The sequence below is a fragment of the Bubalus kerabau genome, chromosome 14, assembly GCF_029407905.1.
Source record: "Bubalus kerabau isolate K-KA32 ecotype Philippines breed swamp buffalo chromosome 14, PCC_UOA_SB_1v2, whole genome shotgun sequence".
NCBI classification, from domain to species: Eukaryota; Metazoa; Chordata; class Mammalia; order Artiodactyla; family Bovidae; genus Bubalus; species Bubalus kerabau.
Genome location: NC_073637.1, coordinates 23,076,572 through 23,097,760, shown reverse-complemented (window position 1 = coordinate 23,097,760; position 21,189 = coordinate 23,076,572). Strand labels below are relative to the sequence as shown.

Sequence of the window (21,189 nt, the reverse complement as noted above, 5' to 3'; positions counted from 1 at the left end):
AATAGTTTCACTTGCATTTTTCACTCAGTGTGTCTCTGATATTCCATAAGAGTAGATAAAGAATTTCTTCATTCTTTAAAATTTTTTTGCAGCCTCAAAGGATCAGCTGTATATCACTACATGTATAGACTATATATATATATAATCATTTATTTAACCATATTCCCTACTGATGGACATTTAGATTGTTTCCCATTCTTTACTGTTACACACATCCATTGAAGCAACTGTTTGAAGGAAGAGAAATAAAAACTGGAAGAGCTTTCTAGAGAAAAATAAAATTTGAAAGCTAAAATGGCTGTTTCTTGGTGGAGAATCAGATGGATGCCTTTTGAGGCTGCTGATGACGGGTGAGTGAATGGAGAGAAGAAGGGGACCATGTGAGGATTCTGGGAGCTGTTGACAACCTAATGGGAAGAGGGGGGATGGCAGTGGTGAATGGTAGCAGCTCCTGGGACCAATTGTCTGCTCTGGGCGAGGCCTTCTATGCCTGTGTTTACAAGTTCGGTGCTCAGAAATGATTCTTGATATCTGGAAAATCATCTCTGGGACTGTGGCCTATAGTAGTATATCTAACATAGGCAACCTTTTCAGGGAATGGAATAAGATATCTGGGTGTTGTCTGGAAGGAAATGTCATGGCCAACAACACAATATATTTTATGAGGTCATTAACTTTTTTATTGTAATATTGTGTGTTCAGAGATAAGATTTAAAGTACTGAAATAAATGAAGTTAAACAAATTCCTCCTTCAGCAAACCTCTGCTCTCCACATCTGTTCCTCATGGGTTGTTTGGGTAATAATGATGGCTTTTTAACAGTGTGGTGTGAGTCCTTTCAGAGTTTATGTATAAACAAAAATAACATTCATGCATCTTTAGACATGTCAGTCAGAATCCTACTGAATAGCAAGTAATGGTAAGACTAATGAAGGTCAGAATTGCATGGATTAACAAGTAAGTGACGGTGCGTACCAGGTAAACAGTGAGTGCTCCTCGATTCCTTCAGACCAAGGGCGCTCTGAGTGCAGAGTGGGGGTGTACAGCATGTCTCAGCTGATGAAGTGGTGCAGCTGTTCTGCCAGCTCACTCCTAACTGGTCCAGGAAGGTTTCCCAGGCTGTGCTTCATCCGTGGTGGTGTAGTAAGCATGGCTTACTGAATAGGGTTACTGAACAGGATAACAAAAGGTCATTTATTTTTGTTCATCCACGGACCCCCGCCACATATAATAGCTATACGAATTCACTGTAGAAAGACCAGAAGATATGGATAAAAAAGAAGTAGATCATTGGGAATGCAATCATTGGGATGGTGTCTCCTTTAGTTAATTCTCAAGAGATTTCTGTATTAATGAGAACACCAGCTAGAAGAGCCCAGCTTTATAAATCCTGCTGTCAAATAAGACAGATATATTTACTTGGTGATAGAAGCTTGGAAATTGTGATCACTTGAATTTTCTCTGACCTGCACGCTCTGCCAGGTAACCAGAACTGTGGCAGGGCCTCGGCTCAGCCATCAGGTTGTTTGTGCACATGGTTGAGTGCTGAGTGGTGTAGCTGTTGTGAGGGAGCCCTATGTGTCAGTGGGTGTCGGTACCCTCCTCTGTTGCTGCTCCTGGGTTAATAGTTCAGAGCTCTTACTCTGATAACAAATCATTGTATTTTTGTAATCCATCTTTAAAATACTGGATCTTTAAGTGCCTTAGATATTTAGAAATGCCATAGCTCAAAAAAAAAAAAAAAAAAAAACACAAAAAAACACCCACACAAGTGAACCTTTCTTTGTCAGACAGTTTTGAGAAGGAGGGTGTATTTTATCACCCTCCTTAGTCTCCTGTTTGCATTGTAGTCGCTTTATGACTAGAGTAGATTTTTAAATTCATGGTCAGTCATCTCGATACTCAAATATAAGAGCAAGTTTTGAAATATGTGAAGGTAGTTACTACAGTTTTACTTTTGAGAAAAAGCCTGGCAGTGCTCTGTAGTGATTTAACATATATTGTAAAAGAATACATTATGAAAGAATTACTTTAAATACTTCTAAACCATTTTAATGGTTTAATGGACTTGAATTTTTTCCTGCAAATAGAATGATTTTGAACCTTTATTCTTTTTTGAACCGCAGAAATTAGAAATGGAAAAAGAAAGATTTAGGCTTTTCTACAGTAATTTATATAAATATCTATATTGTAACTGTTCCTGAAATTGGTTTGGTTCTGAAGGAAAGGGAGGGAAGTCACCATGGTCCTAAACTAGCTGAGTTACCTCACTGTTGATGGCAAAAAAGCTTTCTGCAGGCTTTCTTCTTCTTAAGGAATTGTTCAGTTGTCACTTTATTTTAATAACCCCTGGTTTTATTGTGCCTGCATGGTACATTTTATATGTATGTGGTCCACACCTGCACACAGACGTGTGCCTGAATGCCCTGTTTTCACAGATACCATTCCCTGTGCTGCCTCAGGAAGTCTCACAGGTGTGTAGCTGATGCTCCTGCAAGCTGTGCAGTGCGTGCGTGCTCACTCAGTCGTGTCTAACTCTTTGCAATCCCTTGGACTGTAGCTCATCAGGCTCCTCTGCCCATGGGATTCTCCAGGCAAAAATACTGGAGAGGGTTTCCATTTCCTTCTTCAAGGGATATTCCTGACCCAGGGGTTGAACCTGGGTCTCCTGCATCGCAGGCAGTTTCTTTACCACTGAGCCACCTGGAAACCATATCTGGGAGCTATGCAATATGAGATGCTAATATTTTGGTGCTTTAACATTTTCACACTTTCATGTAAGTATTTATTTAATCTTTCCAACAGCCTTGTCAAAGAGGATCTTGTCTGGCAAGTATCAACTAGTCTCATTTTTATAGATGCAGGAATTGAGACTCAGAGTTACTTCCTTGTCCTGAGTCTTGTTTTCTTTCCTGTGAAATGATCTGCAGTCTTCAAGAACAAAGGGCTTGATGTAAGAATAGATCTTGAACTCAAAGCCTTTTCTGTCTCCTAAGCAAGTTGGGTAACCCCTTTCCTTAGAAGTAATACTGTTACATAGAGTTTTGAGTTAACGTACATAAAAATGCTAAAGCTTAATATACAATAAGTGCTCAGCTAATGACAGTTGCACTAATGATAAAGATAATAATGTTTTAGGAGTCACATACTACTTTTCAAAGATTATGGAACCTCACGCTGTGGCTCAGTGGTAAAGAACCACCTGCCAATGCAGGAGACATGGGTTCAATCCCTGGGTTGGGAAGATCCCCTGGAGTAGGAATTTCCAGTATTCTTGCCTGGGAAATTCCATGGACAGAGGAGCCTGGTGGGCTACAGTTCATGGGGTCCCAAAGAGTTGGACATGACTTAGAAGTTAAACAGTAACAGGAGTCACACGCTATTCAGAGATTATGAGACCGCACATAGCAGTAGTGTCCATTTAAATGAGAGGCCAGGCCTGGGAGCAGTCTCACATCATCAGTATTGTGTGGGTGGAGTCAGAAGTGAAAGGAGAGAGAGCCTTGGAGGAGCCAGGAGAGCGGTGATTCTGGAGCCATATCAGGTCTACATGGTCATGTGTAAAATAGCAAATTTGAGTCATCTGGTCAACAAGAAACGAGAAATTCCTACAGCGAAAGGGAAAGACAGAATTCTAAACTGTGGAGCATGTGTCCTGCATGCGTTAGTCCCTGAGGTGTTCCTAACATACCGTTGTCACCGATGTTTTTGGTAATGATCTGGGACCATCAAGAAATGTTGACTTATATTGGATATTTTCTAAGATTGTGGAACTGTCACACCGTAGAAAGACTTTCATCAATTTATTTTACTCTTTGAAGCTTAAAGAACTATCTTTCAGTTATCTGTAGCATTAGTTCTTTTGGCTGTCTGTGGTGTTAGAGAAAATGAATTTTACTAAATTTGAGTATGTACATTTTATTTGATTCTTAATAAAGAGTATAGTTGATAATAAGGTTCATGGTAAGTGTTAAGGTAAAGGCCAGGAGTTTAGACCTTCATAAATATGTTTGATTCTGGGCCTTTTTCTCACTTAGTTCAAAGCTTATTTATAAAGTTCAGTGTCTGCTTGCTTCTTTTTATATCCATTAATTGCTCTGTTGTGCAGAGTGTTATTAAAATCAAGTTCTGCTCTTAATTGTCTTAATATCCTTTTTGCTCACGCATCTTTCCATTCATTTTTAGTGGTAACACACAAAGCACCACCTGCAGGGCAGTGTGTTCTTAAAAGTGTGCTCCCTCTTGCGGCCAACCTGGGTCATACTGCATTCAAGTTTGGACAGTTCTGAATGTGCTGCAAATAACCTGAAAGGTACCAGCAACTGAGAAAAGGTGCCAACTCTCACATACGGGGTCTTACTCATGCTGCCCTTACTTTCTGTCAGCACTCAGAATCTGTGTAGTGGCTTCCCACTGTCCTAAAAGCAAGGTCAGGAATGAAGCAGATTGGTGCCCTAAGTGGTTTTAAGCTTGAGCACAGTTTCTCCCAATGGTGTAATATATTAGGAATGCTAAAGTTTTTTTGTGATAATTCTCAAGGCTTAGGGCTGGGCATACATTGTCTTTTATAAGAAAAAAATGATACATGGCTTAAGAATAACCAAAGCAAAACATTGATGGTTTTATTTGTTGTAGTGTTTACAGTCTGTACATCAAGTGGAATTTCAGGGTCACCTTTAAAGTCCTCGTGCAGTTATTGTGTGGTATAGTTGTTATTGTTTCAGAGGCCTTTAGATTGTCTTCACATGATCATGCCTTATACTTAAGTGAATTCCAAGTTCTGTAAAGGAACATGAGCAAATCTCTTGCCACTGATTATACTGTGATCTCTTGTTTCTTTTCCTGTATCTTGGGTGAGTAATAGGTGGGAATGGATTCAGTCCCCAAGTGTACAGATTTAATTCCCCATGGATCAGCGTTCTACTATAGAGTTTGGGTCGTATGGCAGACAGGTAATGCCTCCTTCCCCAAGATGTTCTTATGTTAATTCCTGTGCCCTGTCACAATGTCATCTTGTATGGCCAAGGGGAATTAAGGTTGCTGATTAGCTGACTTTAAGATTGGGAGCGTATATATACTTTAAGATGGGGAGAGTAATATAGGTATTACTCTGATGGGCCCAGTGTAATCACAGGGTTCCTTAAAAGTGGAAGGAGGAGGCACAGTGAGCACTCAGCCTGATGGGGCTGCTTGGAGACAGAGGAAAGGGCCATAAGCCAAAGAAAGCAGGCAGACAGCAGAGAAGTTGTTGTGGTGCCTCCTTGATCAAGTCGACAGCAATCTGCTCTCTGGGGTACCAGACAGAGATGTTCACTGAGATCTGTTTCACCAGAGGCCGGTTTTCACCAGATGCCCATGGGGGCTGCTGAGGGAACTGGGTGCAGGGACCCCTGCTGAGCTGGGGAGCCTGCCAAGAGATGACCGGACTGTCCAAGGTCAGGAGTCCGCAAGAGGAGTGAGGCAGAAAGTTAGGGTGAGGAGCTGAGAGGAACAGGAGAGCATGAGAAGGAAGCATTATTTGTGGGGCCTGTTGGTTTGGGAAGAGAGTGGTCCTGACAGGTGTCAGCAAACTGACCCATGGGTTAAACTGGGCCAGCAGTTATGTGTAGCCTGCAAACTAAGAATCATGTTTACATTTTTAAATGGTTGGAAAAAAACCAGAAAAAGAGTAATGTTTTATGATGTGAAAATTGTATGTAATCAGGTTTCAAGTGTCCATAAATCAACCTTCTGGAACACAGCCACCTGTTTTAACTTACAAGCTGGTTGTGGCTGCTTTGCTCTGGAAGCACAGTTCAGAAGCTGTGATGGAACTCGTGGCCTGCAAATCCTAAAATACGTATGGACTGACCTTTTATAGGAGTTCAAGGCCTGAAGGTTAAGTACAGTGGTGGAAGGGTCAGTGATTTGGTACAAGACATGCTTGGAGAATGAGATGAGGACCTGGAGGGGCAGTGGGAGCAGCTCCTCAGAGATTCCGACAGTGCGGTTGTTGGGGCTTTGGAGTTTGAACAGTTGTAAGGGTGCCTAGGATGATGGTTAGGTCTGGCAACAGAGGACCTGCAGCTCAGATGCCAGAGTCCTTGCTGATGACGGGGCCTGGACCCTGAGGGCCCTCAGTGCGGATGGGGAGGTCGACAGAGTGAAAAGCAGTCATTGCCAATCTTCTAGGCCTTCATAAACGAGGTGTGTGTGTGTGTGTGTGTGTGTACACATAAATACTGTAAACTCATATCATGTGTTCACATTGATTCCTCCAGTTCTATCCAGCTCACCAGATATACCCTCATGGTGTGTATATTGAGAACTTTATATGTAGCTCACTGTTTACTCTTCACAACTTGATGATGTGGTTATTTTTCCCATTTTATAGACAGGGAAACTGAAGACCACAGGTTAAACAATTGGCCTGAGATGCGTGGTGAGTAAATGACATCAGATGCTTTGTTTCCCTCTGATGCGATCTTTCTTTGGAACCAAAAGTCCAAAAGGCAGGAAGAGGAGGAAATGAGAGGTTGAGGAGAGGGAAGGAGAGCTGAATTGAACATCTTTTCAGCTAAGAGAATGGGAAGTTCTTCTGAGTGAGGGGTCAAGAGCCTGTGGGCCAGCTGTTGTGTTTCAGAAAGGTTCATGGCTTGACAGACTGGATTTGAGTTGTGGCTCAGCCCTTGCCATCTGTGAGCTTGTGTCGTGGTCTCTGAGCTCTGTCCCCCTCAGTAAAATAAAGTTGGTGCCTCTTCATAGGTATGCTGAAGATATAAACTCCAGTGCTTAGTAGGTAGTAGGTGCCTAGGAAATTGCCCATGTGTATGTTACCACTGCTGAAACAAGGGTAAGGTTTGTATTACCATTGATGTAAAGTTAAGTGGATGTTCTCAGCAGTGTTTGGCATGGAGTAGTGAAGCCTAGCTTATCCTATTCTTTTTCTGTATTCCCTGATATCTATTTGTCGTCATTGAAAAAGGTTTTCCCCTGTGTGGTTGCCTCCGTACTCAAAGCAACCTTGGTCCATGGCTCCCATGACAAGATCCTTGAGGGCCCAAAAAAGAAAGGTCCTTTGTTCATGCCCTCAGATAGTGTGTTCTGCTTTGTGTGGGTCACTCATCTTCTTCCCCCAAAGCTGGGTGCTCTCTGTCCCCAGCTCTGCAGAGAGAGGAGCACACAGGAGCTGCCATTGGCTGCTTGCCACTGAGCCAGGAGGGGAGGGAGGAGTCAGTGTTCATTCTGTTCTCTTTCCCTTTCACGACATCTGTCTGCCATCTGCTTGCTTCCCACATCCTTTGACTTGTCTTTAACCTTCTGTAAAACATCCCTGAGCTGCCTGAAAGACATCATAGTATTAAACTGCGCCACCAGTAGTTCTTCCCCTCAACCATATACATTCCAGTTGCAGATCTGATTTTGAAAGAATAGCAAGCAACCTTTGGAGCACTTACGAATCATGTCAGGTGAGCTTCTGTGAATGTGCCCTCTGTTCTTCCATGCCAGACACATCCTAGAGAGAAAAGGCTGCGGGGTGAGATTGTGCTCTAGGAGTATAGGTGACTGCTTCCTTAAACTATTCAGTCCTTTATTCTACATTTTGTCCCTTTCTGCCTTCATCTTTTCTTCTTGTTCTCAGAGTCCTTATTTTGCTTTTATGTTTAATGTAGGACTTGAACACCCCTAAAACTTTTTTTCTGTGTTACAGAAAATGGCAGAAGGGAAGCAGAAAAAATTGTGATTGAAGTAACAGAAACGCTGAGATAAGAATACTCATTCCTAGATAACTAAAACTCAGTTGTGTTCAAATGCAGGTTTAACCGATGCCCAACTAGCAGAGAAGTCAGAGCCCTGGGGAACCTTAGGAATCAGAGAATTTAGCCTCTTCATTTCACAGGTGAGGAAATGATGTCCTGGAGGGATGCCTAGAGCCATACAGCAAAGTCGTCACTGGGGTCAAGGCTGGACCTTGGTCTCTTGACTTGTGTTTGGTACTTTGCATGATTGAGATGGAATTACCTCAGAATTAAATGGCAAACACATCCCATGACGTACTGCTGTAATGGGTTTTTAAACTACTGTTTTCTTTACTCATAAAAAATGAACTGTATTTCAAGTTAGGGGATTACGGTTGAATTATCAAAATATTCACTACAGATTTAACTTGCAAACTCTTCATATGTACATTGATTCTGATCAATTTACAATCTCTTGCTCCATAGTCAGGGGATTGGCTACTTGATGCATCTGTATGGTGGCATATCATGGCCTTGGATTTTGCAAGTATTTTTGATGGCATGAATAAATAATTAAGACATATCAAGTGAAAGTCTGAAATATATATATACAGTATAATACTAACATTGTGTTAAAAAAAAACAAGAATATTCATGCCTAGAGAGTAAATAATAGTGGCTTTTTGAAGGTTAGGATTATCAGTAATCTTTATTTTACTTGGTTTTCAAGTTTTCTATGAATTTGTATACTATTATAATCAAATCAGTGAATATTATAAAATGGAATTTATAATAATTATGCATATAATTTATATGTAATATAGGATTCATTTTTCACTTTTTTCAGAAAAATGTATATGATAAATGACATCTTTGAAGCTCTGTGATGTAAATTATTTATATTATGACCTTTTTCTGTTCCTTGATTTTTCTGCTGTATACTTTTATTTAGTGTATTTTTATTCCTTAGAAAATTATTGTCCGTGTGTCTCTATTGTACTTCATCTGCTCTAAATAAATCAATACTGCTCTCTTTATTTTTACCTTGTCAGTTTTGTTCACATAATGCATGCACACAGTTGAGAAGGTTAAGTGATACTACAGGCCTTGACGACAGCACAGCAGCTCCCGGCTCCACCTGTCCCTACTCAGGAGACTGACAGCAGAGGGGATGGGATGGCATGGAGCCGCCACAGAGCACGGGAATGCTGCCTCCATGGTGCGCACTGAGACAACTGTGCAGCGTAGACAGCTCTTACTCTCCATTGCAGATAGAGGGTTAGCTCCCATGCCCCTTGACATCTCTACTCTCATTCGCCCCGGGTGGTTAAACAACTATTCAGATTAAATAAGGAATTATGTTTGCACTGGTGCTACTATGTAAATACTAAATATTGTCTTCCACAGACCAAATAACGAGTTCCCATTCTAAAGGTCCTTTTGTTTTCTGGTGGGTATTGGTTTTCCCTTAACATCCTGTTTTAGTCCCTCAGTGTGCCCTGTCTGTCTCTGAGCCTTCCCTGGCAGTCTGAGGCCCAGGCTCTGTGTCCCGGGGCCTGCCAGCTTGCCTAGATCCCGGGTTCTTCTGGCCTCAGCAGCACTGCTTTCTTCCCCAGGCTCAGCTCCGTGGTGCTGTGTATAGTGCCTTGAGTGGGCATGTGGCCCCCATCTCTTCTACATCCCCAGACACCTTTCCTTCTTCTCCTGTCTGTGTTTCTCCAGGCAACTCTTCTGATTCTTCATTCCACCTGTGTCTGGGCTGGGTGCCCTGTAACATCCTTATGTAACTTCTGTGCTCATCTGATTTTGGAATTGTTTATGCCAGTTGTTTTCCACATGTGGTCTGGAGTCCTTGAGGTCTTCTGAGAGCTTTTCAAGGGCCTGAGAAGTCTGTCTTGGGTTTTCTACTGTAATCTCTGAAAACACCTACTGTTCTGCAAAGCAACTGGGCTTGTGGGAAGCATAGCTTTGGGTGTAACATTCAAAGCCTGTGCAGCCAGCTGTACCAGCAGAAACAACAATCTCAATAAAATTTCTAGCGCAGCTAAGTCTCTGCTGGGGTCTGGACCTGGCTTTAGTCAATCAGTCCTCCACAGTCGTAACCCCAGTGATCATGGTCCTGCTTTAACCATGCTTTGACATTTGACCTGCTTTGACATTCAGGCCCTGGATATCATTTTACTTGGAGACAGATGTCATTTTTATTTATTAAATTAAAAAATCTAAACCTGGTTATAGCCTTCATTAGTCTGTTTTACGGAGAAGGCAGTGGCACCCCACTCCAATACTCTTGCCTGGAAAATCCAATGGACAGAGGAGCCTGTTGGGCTGCAGTCCATGGGGTTGCTAAGAGTCGGACATGACTGAGTGACTTCACTTTGACTTTTCACTTTCATGCACTGGAGAAGGAAATGGCAACCCACTCCGGTGTTCTTGCCTGGAGAATCCTAGGGACGGGGGAGCCTGGTGGGCTGCTGTCTATGGGGTCGCACAGAGTCGGACACGACTGAAGTCACTCAGCAGCAGCAGCAGCAGCAGCAGTCTGTTTTAATTCATGGAAATGTCTTACCGTTTTTTCATCTGTGTGCACAGTCCTCCGGATCACTTGAAGATACTGTCTCACTGTCTTACAGGAAGGTACTCTATTCTCAGCTTTTTGTTGCAAGTTTTCATAAGCTGCTGAGGTGTGGCCCTAAAGTGTGGAAGCTTGTCCCTTCCTGTCACTTCAGAACATGCACATATATTGTGACCACCACACCTTCATCTTTATCTCCACGTCATTACTCTGTTGAATGGAAGCTCATTTGTGTGTTGGGATTCTCTGGTGGCTCAAACAGTAAAGAATCTGCCTGCAATGCAGGAGACCTGGGTTCAATCCCTGGGTTGGGAAGATCCCTGGGAAAAGGAAATGGCAACCTACTTCAGTATTCTTGCCCGAAGAATTCCGTGAACAGAAGAGCCTGGCGGGCTACAGTCCACAGAGACAGTCCACAGGCAAAGAGTTGGACATGACTGAGCAACTAAGTAACTTTCATTTGTGTTAAAGAAACATGCATCATAGCAGGTTGTACCTTATATTCCAGGAAGCCTTTCCTGACTTCCTCCTGCATTACCCTTTGAGCTTTCTGTTCAGATCTGTTTGTCTTTCCTACCAGACTAGAGGGAAAGGAGTCAGGGAAGTCTGCTTCCACAGTGTGTGGTGCACCTGGGTGACAAGGTGGTGTTCTCTTCAGCCATCTGAGTGCCTGTGTCTCAGGCCTGTAGCCGTAGATCTGAAACACAGATGCCCTGCACTTTCTAAATGGAAATGTAATTTCCTGTGTTAATACTTGACTTACTGTCACCTGAAAGGGCTTCCCTGGTGGCTCAGTCGGTAAAGCATCTGCCTGCAATGCTGGAGACCCGGGTTTGATCCCTGGCTTGGGAAGATGCCCTGGAGAAGGAAATGGCACCCCACTCCAGTACTTGTGCCTGGAAAATCCCATGGACAGAGGAGCCTGGTAGGCTACCGTCCATGGGGTCGCGATGAGTTGGACATGACTGAGCAATTTAAGTTACTTACTGTCACCTGTAGTAGATGTTCCTACGCTGCAGTGGACTCAGGGGCCTCTGGGAATTCAGGAGCCTTCTGAAATTGTATGCAGAACCTCCAGTTTGTTCATTTTTCAGTAGAGGGGAGTTTATGATCAGACTCTCAGAGTGGGGGAAGTAGGAGAAGACAAGAGGGGCTCAGGCAGTGGGGCAGCCTGCTGGTGAGGGACCCTGCTCCTCTCACTGCTTCTCTCTTTTCCAGTTCCTGGCCAGAGTGTGCGTCAGAACGCTTGTTTTTGGCCATGGCTATTTCATTTCTCACTTTCCCCCTTACCTGATTTATTAATTCAGAATTTAATTGATATATGAGTTTGCTTATTAACTTGTTGAATAAAGCTTAAATTGTGTATTCCGTATTGAAATTCTTATTTTAACAAGTTGTACTTAACGTTTCCATTCAACTATGCTGAGTTTGTTAAAGAAGTTGTTGTACGCGTGTGTGTATAACTTATGTTCTAGTGCTTAAACTATTAAAGGTTGTTAACAAAGTTTGTGGTCTCATCATGACAGAATTTACCAAAGAAAATCTTAATAGTTGTATATGTATGTATATATGTATGTGTGTATATATATATATATATATATATAGATTTAAATACACACACATTTTAAATATGTGAGTCTCTTTTTAAGTTCCGTTTTGTATTCAGTGATTAGGTAATACGTTCTTCTGTTAATATTTTGAATTTATGTGGTGTGTTTAGGAATTGTTAATGGATTGTTTAGGAATTTTAAATGAAGTAACACGTGCATATTTATCTAGGCTTTCCACACTCTGTAGAAGTCCATGTGACTCAGTGATGACGAGCATGGTCTCTGAAGTCTAGACCAGCAGGGACCTCACCCCAGCAGCATCACCTTCCAGAGCAGCATTGTCCTCTATGGCAGCCACTGGTCACGTGGGGCTGTTCAGCACTTGGAGTGTGGCTGGTGTGACTGGCTGGATTTTTAGGTGTATTTAGTTTTAATCAGCCTATGTCTAGGCAGCCCTGTGTGACCTGTGGCTGCTATACTGGGCCTCACAAGATGAGGTGACTTAACTCTTCTGTGTCCCAGGTTTCCTCTCTGGAGAGATGAGATCACACTTAAGCTACCCTTTGTGGTGGTTTTAAGAATAAATACTATATTTAAGGAGTTTAACTCTGTGCCTGGAAGAGACTATGTCTGAGAAGTGGTCGTTAGTTATAATGACTATTATATATTTAATAAACTAGAATTACTTTTCTTTTGAGCATTCATTTAAACCTGTTTATTTTTATTCTTCCCTTTCAGGATTAATTTATTTTTGGAAATCAAGTGCAATATTAAAAGGAAAACAAAACCAAACTACATTATTGGAAGCCATTTCTGCTAATTTTATTACAGTTTAAAATTTATGGTTTGATTTGAATACTATCATGGGAGGAGCTGTGAGTGCTGGGGAAGATAATGATGACTTAATTGATAACTTAAAAGAAGCCCAGTATATCCGCACTGAAAGAGTGGAGCAAGCCTTCAGAGCGATTGATCGCGGAGATTACTATTTGGAAGGCTACCGAGACAATGCGTACAAAGACTTAGCCTGGAAGCATGGCAACATACACTTGTCAGCACCTTGCATTTATTCTGAAGTTATGGAAGCATTGAAACTTCAACCAGGATTGTCTTTTCTTAACCTGGGAAGTGGAACCGGATATTTAAGTACAATGGTGGGCTTAATTTTAGGTAATTTTATTTTTGTAAAATTCTTTTTTAAAAAGTAAGCTGAGTTTGTACTGCTGTTTCTGATTTACAGGGTTTATAACTTTGTGTACAGCATATGTTTGAATGCTCAAAGTAGTTCCTTCCTTCCTTAAGGTCAGAGTAGTCATCTTTTCTTATTTTCAGCCCTGACCCCCATAGTTAACTTCGCTTTCAGTGCTAGACGTGAAAAGTTCTTGGAACTGTTTTTGATCCCCCAACCACCGTCTGTACTGTACACCTGAGCAGTTGGCAGGTGGGAGGCTCCGGAGCATCTCGTAGCCTGCTTGAGGTCAAGCATCCTGACAGCGGCTGGGAGAGTTTGGTGGGCCCTGGTGTCCTGTGCTGAAAGGGGTGGTGCTGTACTTGTTAGGGATCTAGAACCCTGTGGGGGGCAGAAGATGTGGCACTGCTGGGGCAAAGCACAGGACTCAGGGCGGGGAAGAGGGGGAAGAGTGTGGGTCGTTATGTGTCCGCCAAGCGTTATTTCTGAAGCAAGGGAACAGCAGTAATCAGAAGGGACAGATAGCACTGCCTTCACAAAGCTTCCTGGTACTCGCGATGAAGGCTTGGCCTTGCTGAAAGCACTTGACATGGTCTAGTAACTTGTTTAGTGTTCGCAGTAACCGTGTGAAGTGTGTATTGTCATGGTTCCTGTGTGTTTAAACTGAGTCACTGAAGTTCAGTGACCTGCCTGTGGTCCCATAGCTAGGAGATGAGAGCTGTGAAGTTGAGCCTGTGTGTGGACAAAGCATGCCGGGGGAGACACTGCTGAAAGACATGGTGACGTTGGGCGGAGGATGGACAACCACAGCTCACGGCTCCCTTTGGTGTTTGCTGGGCACCACCACGTGACAGGCATCAAGGTGCAACACCAAGGCGCATGTGACACAGACTTGCCCTGGGGTTTGCAGACTAGACTGGCGGGGGTGGAGAGACAGGAAGTGAGCGGTTCTTATCCCGTGTGATGTTTCCTGTGGCTGAGGTGTCGTCCCAGGTTACAAGGTCGAGGCTGTGGCTTATAGTTCACTCTGGAGTGCTGGGGAATCATTGGAGGACTTTAAAGAAATGACTGTGATGCCCCTGTGACTAAGCAGTCCTGATTTTTTTTGATTATCCTAGCGTCAGTATTAGTAATGTCCTTTTTGTTGCCAAAGTGTCCCAGTTTGGACAGTAAATTATGTGCTCACATCGTATAGCTTCAGGTGTTTTCAAGCCTGAAATCCCATTGCTGTGTGCTGGGTGTCTACATTTTCTCTCCCAGTCACGGAGCCTGCAGTTGTTTCACTTAAAAAGAAGCCTGTTTATCTAACTATGGAGTCAGTTCCTGATATGTAGTAACTGGTCAGAAAGGTGACATTATTCATTTTTGCCCAGAGAGAAGTTAAGCAGTTTGCATTTACATTTGGTGATCTCTGTGATTCTGAGATAGCATTTTCATCAGGTTGGGAATCCCAGAAATCCAACTCTTGTATCATGAGAGCCTCTAGAAAAGGGATTCAGGGTTTGAGAGGATCTCCAAATCCAAGGAGCAGAGTGGAGTGGTAGAGAGAGCTTCTTCCCAAAGTGGGCTTGCTGTCTTTGAGCCAGTGTGCTTCTTTACCAGCTCTGGCCACTAGGGCTCGAGTCCAGCCTCAGATAAGTGTTCTGCTCCTCCAGCTGGTTAGCTGGCTCCTGCTGCAGGCGGGAGTTTAGCCAAAGGCCTGGCGGAGAGAAAAGGAATCACAGTTAGCAGCCTTGCTGACTCAATCCATTCCCTAGTCCTGGTCCCTAAGAAGTGGGCTTCCTGGGGCTAGCTGCTTTTGTGGGCCAGCCGCCAACTTTATTGACTTTTTTTTTAATTGGAGGGAAATTGCTTTACAACGTTCTTTTGGTTTTTGCAGTACAACAGCATGAATCAGCCATAATTGTACACATATCCCCTCCCTCTTGAGCTTTCCACACCTCATCTCAGCCCTCTAGGACGTCACAGAGCGCCAGGCTGGGCTCACTGTTATTCAGCAGCTTTCCGCTAGCTGTCTGTTTTACACATGGTAGTGTGTGTATGTCAGTGCCACTTTTCTTAATTTGTCCCACCCTCTCCTTTGCCTGCTATGTCCACAAGTCCATTCTCTGTGTGTGCATCTCCATTCCTGTCCTGCAAATAGGTTCATCAGTACTGTTTTTCTAGATTCCATGTATATGCGTTAATTTATTGTGTCTGGAATGTTTCCTCCAACCTGAAGGCAGTGTGGAAACACAGACCCTTGTGTGGCAGTCCACAGGGAGGACATCTCCTCCTGCTCCCAGGCTCCAGGGAGTCACAAGTGTTCAGTCACAGGCATGACCACCTTTACTGGATATTGTTCGGGGATTTGTCTGTGTGTGTTCCTGCAGTCAAGATCAAGGTATAATTTCTCTCCTTTTGATGAGGAAAGTATTTGATGAGAAAGATAAAAACTTTTTAAAAGGAAAGGAAGAACAGAGCCTGTAAAACTGTGATTACAGTTAATCTTGGATCTCTCCATCTTCTGAGAAGCTAATCATTTTTCTGCTGCTCCCCTTGTTTGGTTTGTGTTTCTTGAGCATTTAATTAAATCAAGGAGGGGACACATCCACAGAAATCACTTAGCACTCACTCCAGAGGAGGGTGCTTACATGCTCCCTGTAATTATTTGAGTGTGGTGCCTCAGGCTGGGTCCTGGTGCTTCCCATGACCTTGTCTTACTAAGTTCTGCTAGCACCCTGGCACTCAGCACTGCCCTTCAGTCACAAGACGAGGGTGACAGGTGCTCCCTGGCAACAGCAGCTCTCATCCAGGGACATGCCGGTGTAATCTGGGGGTCCAGGCTAAGGCGGGCAGAGTGGGGGTCTGCGGAGGAGGCCTTTTGGGGAATCTCTACCTTGCAGTCTTGAGAGCTCTTGTTCGGTGAGAGGGTTAGGTTTATCCTCACTTCAGGAGATTTTTCATGATTAAAGTACACTTGAAGCAGTTATTCATAAATGGAATTTATTTTTGCCCCACACAGAGAAGGTGGATGATTCCAAGTTCTAAATTGTACCTCATTTCAGATAACTTGTTTAGTTTCCAGTTGAAGATATTCTAAGAGTCTTCCTATGAACTGTCACAGAGAATCTAGTCCTTCATTGATGAAGGTAATCCATTTTGAGAGCCCTTCCATCACCCCATGAAGATTCCCTCCCCCAGCCCCTGGCAGCCGCTTGCCTCTTTGCTGTCTCTAGGTTTTCCTTTTCTGTGCATTTCATGCCAGTGGGATCATGTAGCATATGATCTTTCTGTATGCTTGCTTTCCCTGAGTGTTAGATTTTCAGGGTTCACCCATGCTGTGACATGTATCATTGCTCCATTCCTCTTGGTGGCTGAGCAATATTGTGTTGTGTGGGTAGACCACATTTTGTTTGTTCTTTCACCACTTGATGTCTGTTTTGAATGATGCTGATGTGAACATTCATGTGTAAGACTTGGTGGAGACATCCATTTTCATTTCTCTCAGGTGGATTCCTAGGAGTGAGATTGCTGGACTGTATGGTAAGTTTGTGTTTAACTTTTTAAGAACTTGCCAAACTTTTCTGGAGTGGCTGCACCATTTTCTATTCCCACCAACAATGTATGAGGTTCCAGTTTCTCCATATCTTCACTGGTGGTGTTTTGTTTTATTTTAAATAGCATCTTCGTGGGCATAACATGGTATCTTGTGGTTTAAACTTGTACCTCCCTGATGACTAATGATGTGGAGCGTTATGTTCCTATGATTTTTGGTCATTCCTCTCTCTTTGGTGAAATGTCTATTCAGCTCTTTGCTCCATTTTTAAATTACATTGTTGGCATCCTTATTATTAATGAGTTGTAAGTGTTCTTTTAAGTACAAGCCCTTTTTCAGAAGTATGATTTTCAAATCTCTCTTCATTTCCTTTTAAGCACCCCTTTAGAAAACTCTCATGCCCCCCTCGAGGCCCGAGAGTGAGGGAGATCCAGAGCCTCCTTTGCCCTATCCCTTTTTTTCTGGACGGAACACAGTTCTGCAGGTTTCCATGGTTCTCTCTAAGGCAGATTTTCTTCTCTGCATTAAGCCAAACTTCAGTTTTCCCTCTATCTTTTTACCCTACTTTTTTTTTTTTTTTTTTTAAAGGAATTACAAAGACTATTCTTGGTATGTGCTTTATTTTGGGCTGTGAGTAAATCTATTTTGAAAAGAACCCTTCCTTTAGGCTACTAAGATTTTCTGAAATAAAGCTCCTTACCATTTAAACCATTTCTTTTTAGTCCTAGTTGGGCTTCTGTGCATCTTTTTTCTGTCTGTATACCCGGAAGGAAAAGGCAACCCACTCCAGTATTCTCGCCTGGAGAATCCGATGGACAGAGGAACCTGGCGGGCTCTCTGGCGGGCGAGTCCATGGGGTCGCAAGAGTCGGACACGACTGAGTGACTTTGACTTGACTGACCCTGCATCAGGGACTTCCTAGGTGGCTCAGTGATAAAGAATCCGCCTGCCAGTGCAGGAGCTGCAGGAGATTCAGGTTTGGTCCCTGGTTTGGGCAGATACCCTGGAGGAGGAAATAGCAACCCATCCTTGTATTCTGCCTGTGGGAAATCCCATGGACGTAGGAGTCTGGTGTGCTTTATAGTCCATGGGATTGCAGAGAGACGGGCAGACTGAGCATGCACACACACACACACATGTTTTAGAAATTTTGCAAATTTTTACAGTAATTTGAGTATATTTCCTTAGAGGTTGAAAGGCAGTTCCTTCAGTGCTGTGAAGGGTGTCAGGTGGATCTCTTGGCATCATGAAGCGTCTTGAGTTTTTACTTTCAGGCTTAACTCCCCCCATCTGCATTATCTGTCAGCTGAGCACAGTTGAGCTGTATTTGTGCATTTGCTTCCTTGCTGAAGTGTGTCTGTAACCCTCACATCAGTATTCGTCACTGGTGCATGTGTTCTGGGAGGGGGGACAGAGTGAGTTGCTCTGTGGACATGGTGCCCCTGGGCCAGGTCAGGGGTGCAGTCCTGCTCATGTCTCAGGGCGGTGGCCAGAGGATGCACTCGCAGCGTGGTGCAAACAACTCTGGTGCTGGGCCAGTTTCTTCTGGAGCTCATTTCTTTCATAAAAGAAAACAGACTCTTCTAGGGTGAATTCTTAGGACTGAACATTGTTGTCTGTTTGAGGTAGGTATATATGTGTAGTATATACACACTCTTCCCCTGAAGCTATTTGCATATTGTTTTTCTGGACTTGATAGAACATAAACTACCACAAATAATGAGTACTGACTGGATGCTTCAGAAAATGACTAAACCTTTCTGAGTTTGTGTGTCTGTGTGAAATAATTTGTGACTCTCCAGCTTCCAGTGAGTCACTACTCTGGAGCGGGCTCCGTGGCCTCAGCTGTCTCCTCAGTCTTTCCTGGGCTGAGATGTGCTGGCTGGCGCCCATGTGAGCGGCTTACCTGTGTCGCAGGGCTGCGCCTGCACTGGCCTTCACACCCTGTGTGGGCGGCTCCTGCAGCATCAGCCTGGCCACCGTCCCATGCCTTCTGCCTGCAAAGATTCTTTCGATGGATTTCACTCCTCTTTGCGTTTCCTTTATAGACACTTACTTTAGCCTGTTGTGGAAGCTTCTTTGCCTTCAGCCTGTGGTGAAGGGCGGCTCCTCTTCTGTCTTCAGGTTACCTCCACGTGCAGAGGATTCACAGGTTTCCAGCACCAGGTCTGTCTGCGGAGCTGTGGACACTGCATCTTCCAAGCTGACCAACAAACTGGATACTTGATTTTCCTGTGCTTACTGCATATCTCTTCTTCAGTGTGCACGAGATTCTGAAAGTTCAACCTGTCTCCACCTCGAGTGACCCTTCCTCACCCTAGCCACACACCAGAGCAGTTGAGGTTGGCTTCTGCCACCTGTGTATCCATTGGTGACTCAAGGCAGAAACCTGAACACCACTCTCTCTTCTCTCTAATTATATTTGGTGGAATAGGCAATACGTTCACTGAGTTAAATGATCCAAAAGAATCAAAAGGCGTACTTTTAAAGATTTTCCTTACCTGCCTCTCCTCCACTTTGTCTGGTTGCCCTCCCCACTTGAAGAACAGCGTATGGAGCCCTGGGAACACCTCCGCTTCTGCATAGACTCAATTTAATGTTTATGGGGATGATGGTTGACTTGAAATCAGAAGAATATTCTTAGGTACATGAAGAAAAATATGCATTGCATCTTAGAAGATTTCTAGCAAGCCGCTAAAATTAATAAGAAATTTATTTTGAATGGAATATACTTTTCTGTGTAAGATGTACTTCTGTACAGTGCCTCATTCTGTGATGAAATAGATGTGACACGTGGTTTTTTGCCAGTATACTTATAAAGATATGAAAAATACACATTTTTATGCTTTGTATAGATGATTGGCCTCAGTCTTACTTGTAAACCTTTTAAAATTTGGGACCATAGCTCCCTTTATGTACATTTATCTTTCTTCAAAGAGTATTTGTTATGTGTGCCTTTGTGCGAGCTGCTGAGCATACAGCTGTGCAGAAGACATCCCACATATCGTGCGTGTTATTTCCGAACCAGCAGCAGGAGCATTGAGTCAGTTTTGTTGGCTGTTCTTCCTTTAGGTCAGGAAATAGTTGTTGAGTATCGATGTGTCTTGGTTACTTGTGACTTGATCACATGCATTGGCCCTGGAGTGTCTTTTGCAGGTGAATACACAGTGCAGCGAAAGAGCTGATGAAATGGCTTCCAGGGGAAGAGGACTGATACTGAACGCTATTTACATTGCCTTTTAAACCATGTTCTGTTATGTTATAGTTGAGCACACCTCAGTTTACTGACTTTGCTTTGGTGTAATGTTCCAGTGTAGACATGTGAGTTGCAGTTGTAAATTACTCAGCCACGTTAGACTTGGTGGGTATTATCAGCCCACTGGGTGGAGGTATCTAAAGCAGCTGGTTCTGATGTCTGTTCTTGATAGTTTGACATTTTAGGAATGCATTTTACTTTGGGCCTTGAGCCCGTGGTCCATAATTGTTTAAACCAACCTTTTCAGATTTTGTTAAACATATTTTTCAGATTTGAGTGTTGTTTAGTCACTAAGTCATGTCCAACTCTTTTGTGATCCCACGGACTGTAGCCCGCCAGGCTCCTCTGTCCATGGAAAGAATATTGGAGCGGGTTGCCATTTTCTCCTCCAGGGGATCTTCCTGACCCAGGGATCGACCCAGGATCCCGACCCTGCAGTGAGTGGCAGATGGATTCTTTACTGCTGAGCCACCTGGGGAACCAGCACTTCTATCCATAAGCTGAGGGAAGCCCACAGGACTGGAACTTCCTCTTTAATTGCAAAACTTGCCTCACAAGGCCAATGACAAACCTAGAGAGCAGGTTTCTAGTCTTAGGTGTGCCCTGCTAGCCAAAGAATTTGAAGCTTTAACGTGGCAAGATTGAGTAAACGTTCGACAGTGCTTTTGTTAATATGCTTTTTTAGCATCATATAATCAAATGGAGTAACCATAGGAAAATAGGTGTATCTTAGTAAGTTTCTCTTAATTTGGTTATGATTCCTTAATCTTTGGCTGATTCATTTTATTCCCCATTCCTTTGTCCCCCTTTGTACTGCTTTGTCTCTTTGCACTACACTGGCAGGGTGTTCTCAGAAAGAGACCTGCTCATGTCTGCTCTCCATCTGTTACTACTGTCTCTGAATCCTTATAAAGTTACTCCTGAATCTTCCCAAAGATGCCCGGAATTAGTAACGAAGTATCATTGCAGTTTATTTAAGGGTGTTTTTCCATATATAGTTGACCTTCCATATCCAGGGTTTGAGGATTCATCTGCCAAGCAAAACTTGAATTTATCACATTCTGGCAACTGTATACATAGCATTTACATTGTATTTACAACTGTATGCATAACATTCACATTTACGTTGTATTGGGTATTGAGTAGTTGAGACAGGGGAGGATGTACAGATGTGCAGGTCATATATGCAAATACTACTTCCATTTATACAAGGGACCTGTGTGTCCACAGTCCATAGATTTTGGTATTTTCAGGGTCTGGTCCTAGAGTCAGCCCCCCACCATTCTCCCCCAATCCCCATATACCGAAGGATGACTGTATGTTTTAATTCTTGCTGAGAAACTTTACACTAGTTTCCTAGAAAC

General features: G+C 43.3%; 1 protein-coding gene and 1 non-coding gene across 10 annotated transcripts in view; both read left to right on the top strand.

The window, feature by feature from the left end:
• The window catches only part of PCMTD1 (protein-L-isoaspartate (D-aspartate) O-methyltransferase domain containing 1), a 49,164-nt gene that overhangs the window by 6,970 nt on the left and 21,005 nt on the right, over nucleotides 1-21,189 (top strand). For 2 of the 9 annotated variants that reach the window (XM_055545964.1, XM_055545965.1), the window contains exon 2: nucleotides 7,796-7,878. The exons of 2 other annotated variants lie outside the window; for them this stretch is intronic. Coding sequence is in view for 5 of the 7 variants with exons in the window: in XM_055545960.1 (XP_055401935.1) it covers nucleotides 12,706-13,012 (307 nt within the window). In the remaining 2 variants the exon portion in view is untranslated. 5 more of the 9 variants (XM_055545967.1, XM_055545960.1, XM_055545968.1 and 2 more) reach the window with 5 other exon arrangements.
• On the top strand, nucleotides 11,073-11,144 carry TRNAC-GCA (transfer RNA cysteine (anticodon GCA)). The gene has a single exon. It is a non-coding gene; the product is annotated as a tRNA-Cys (tRNA).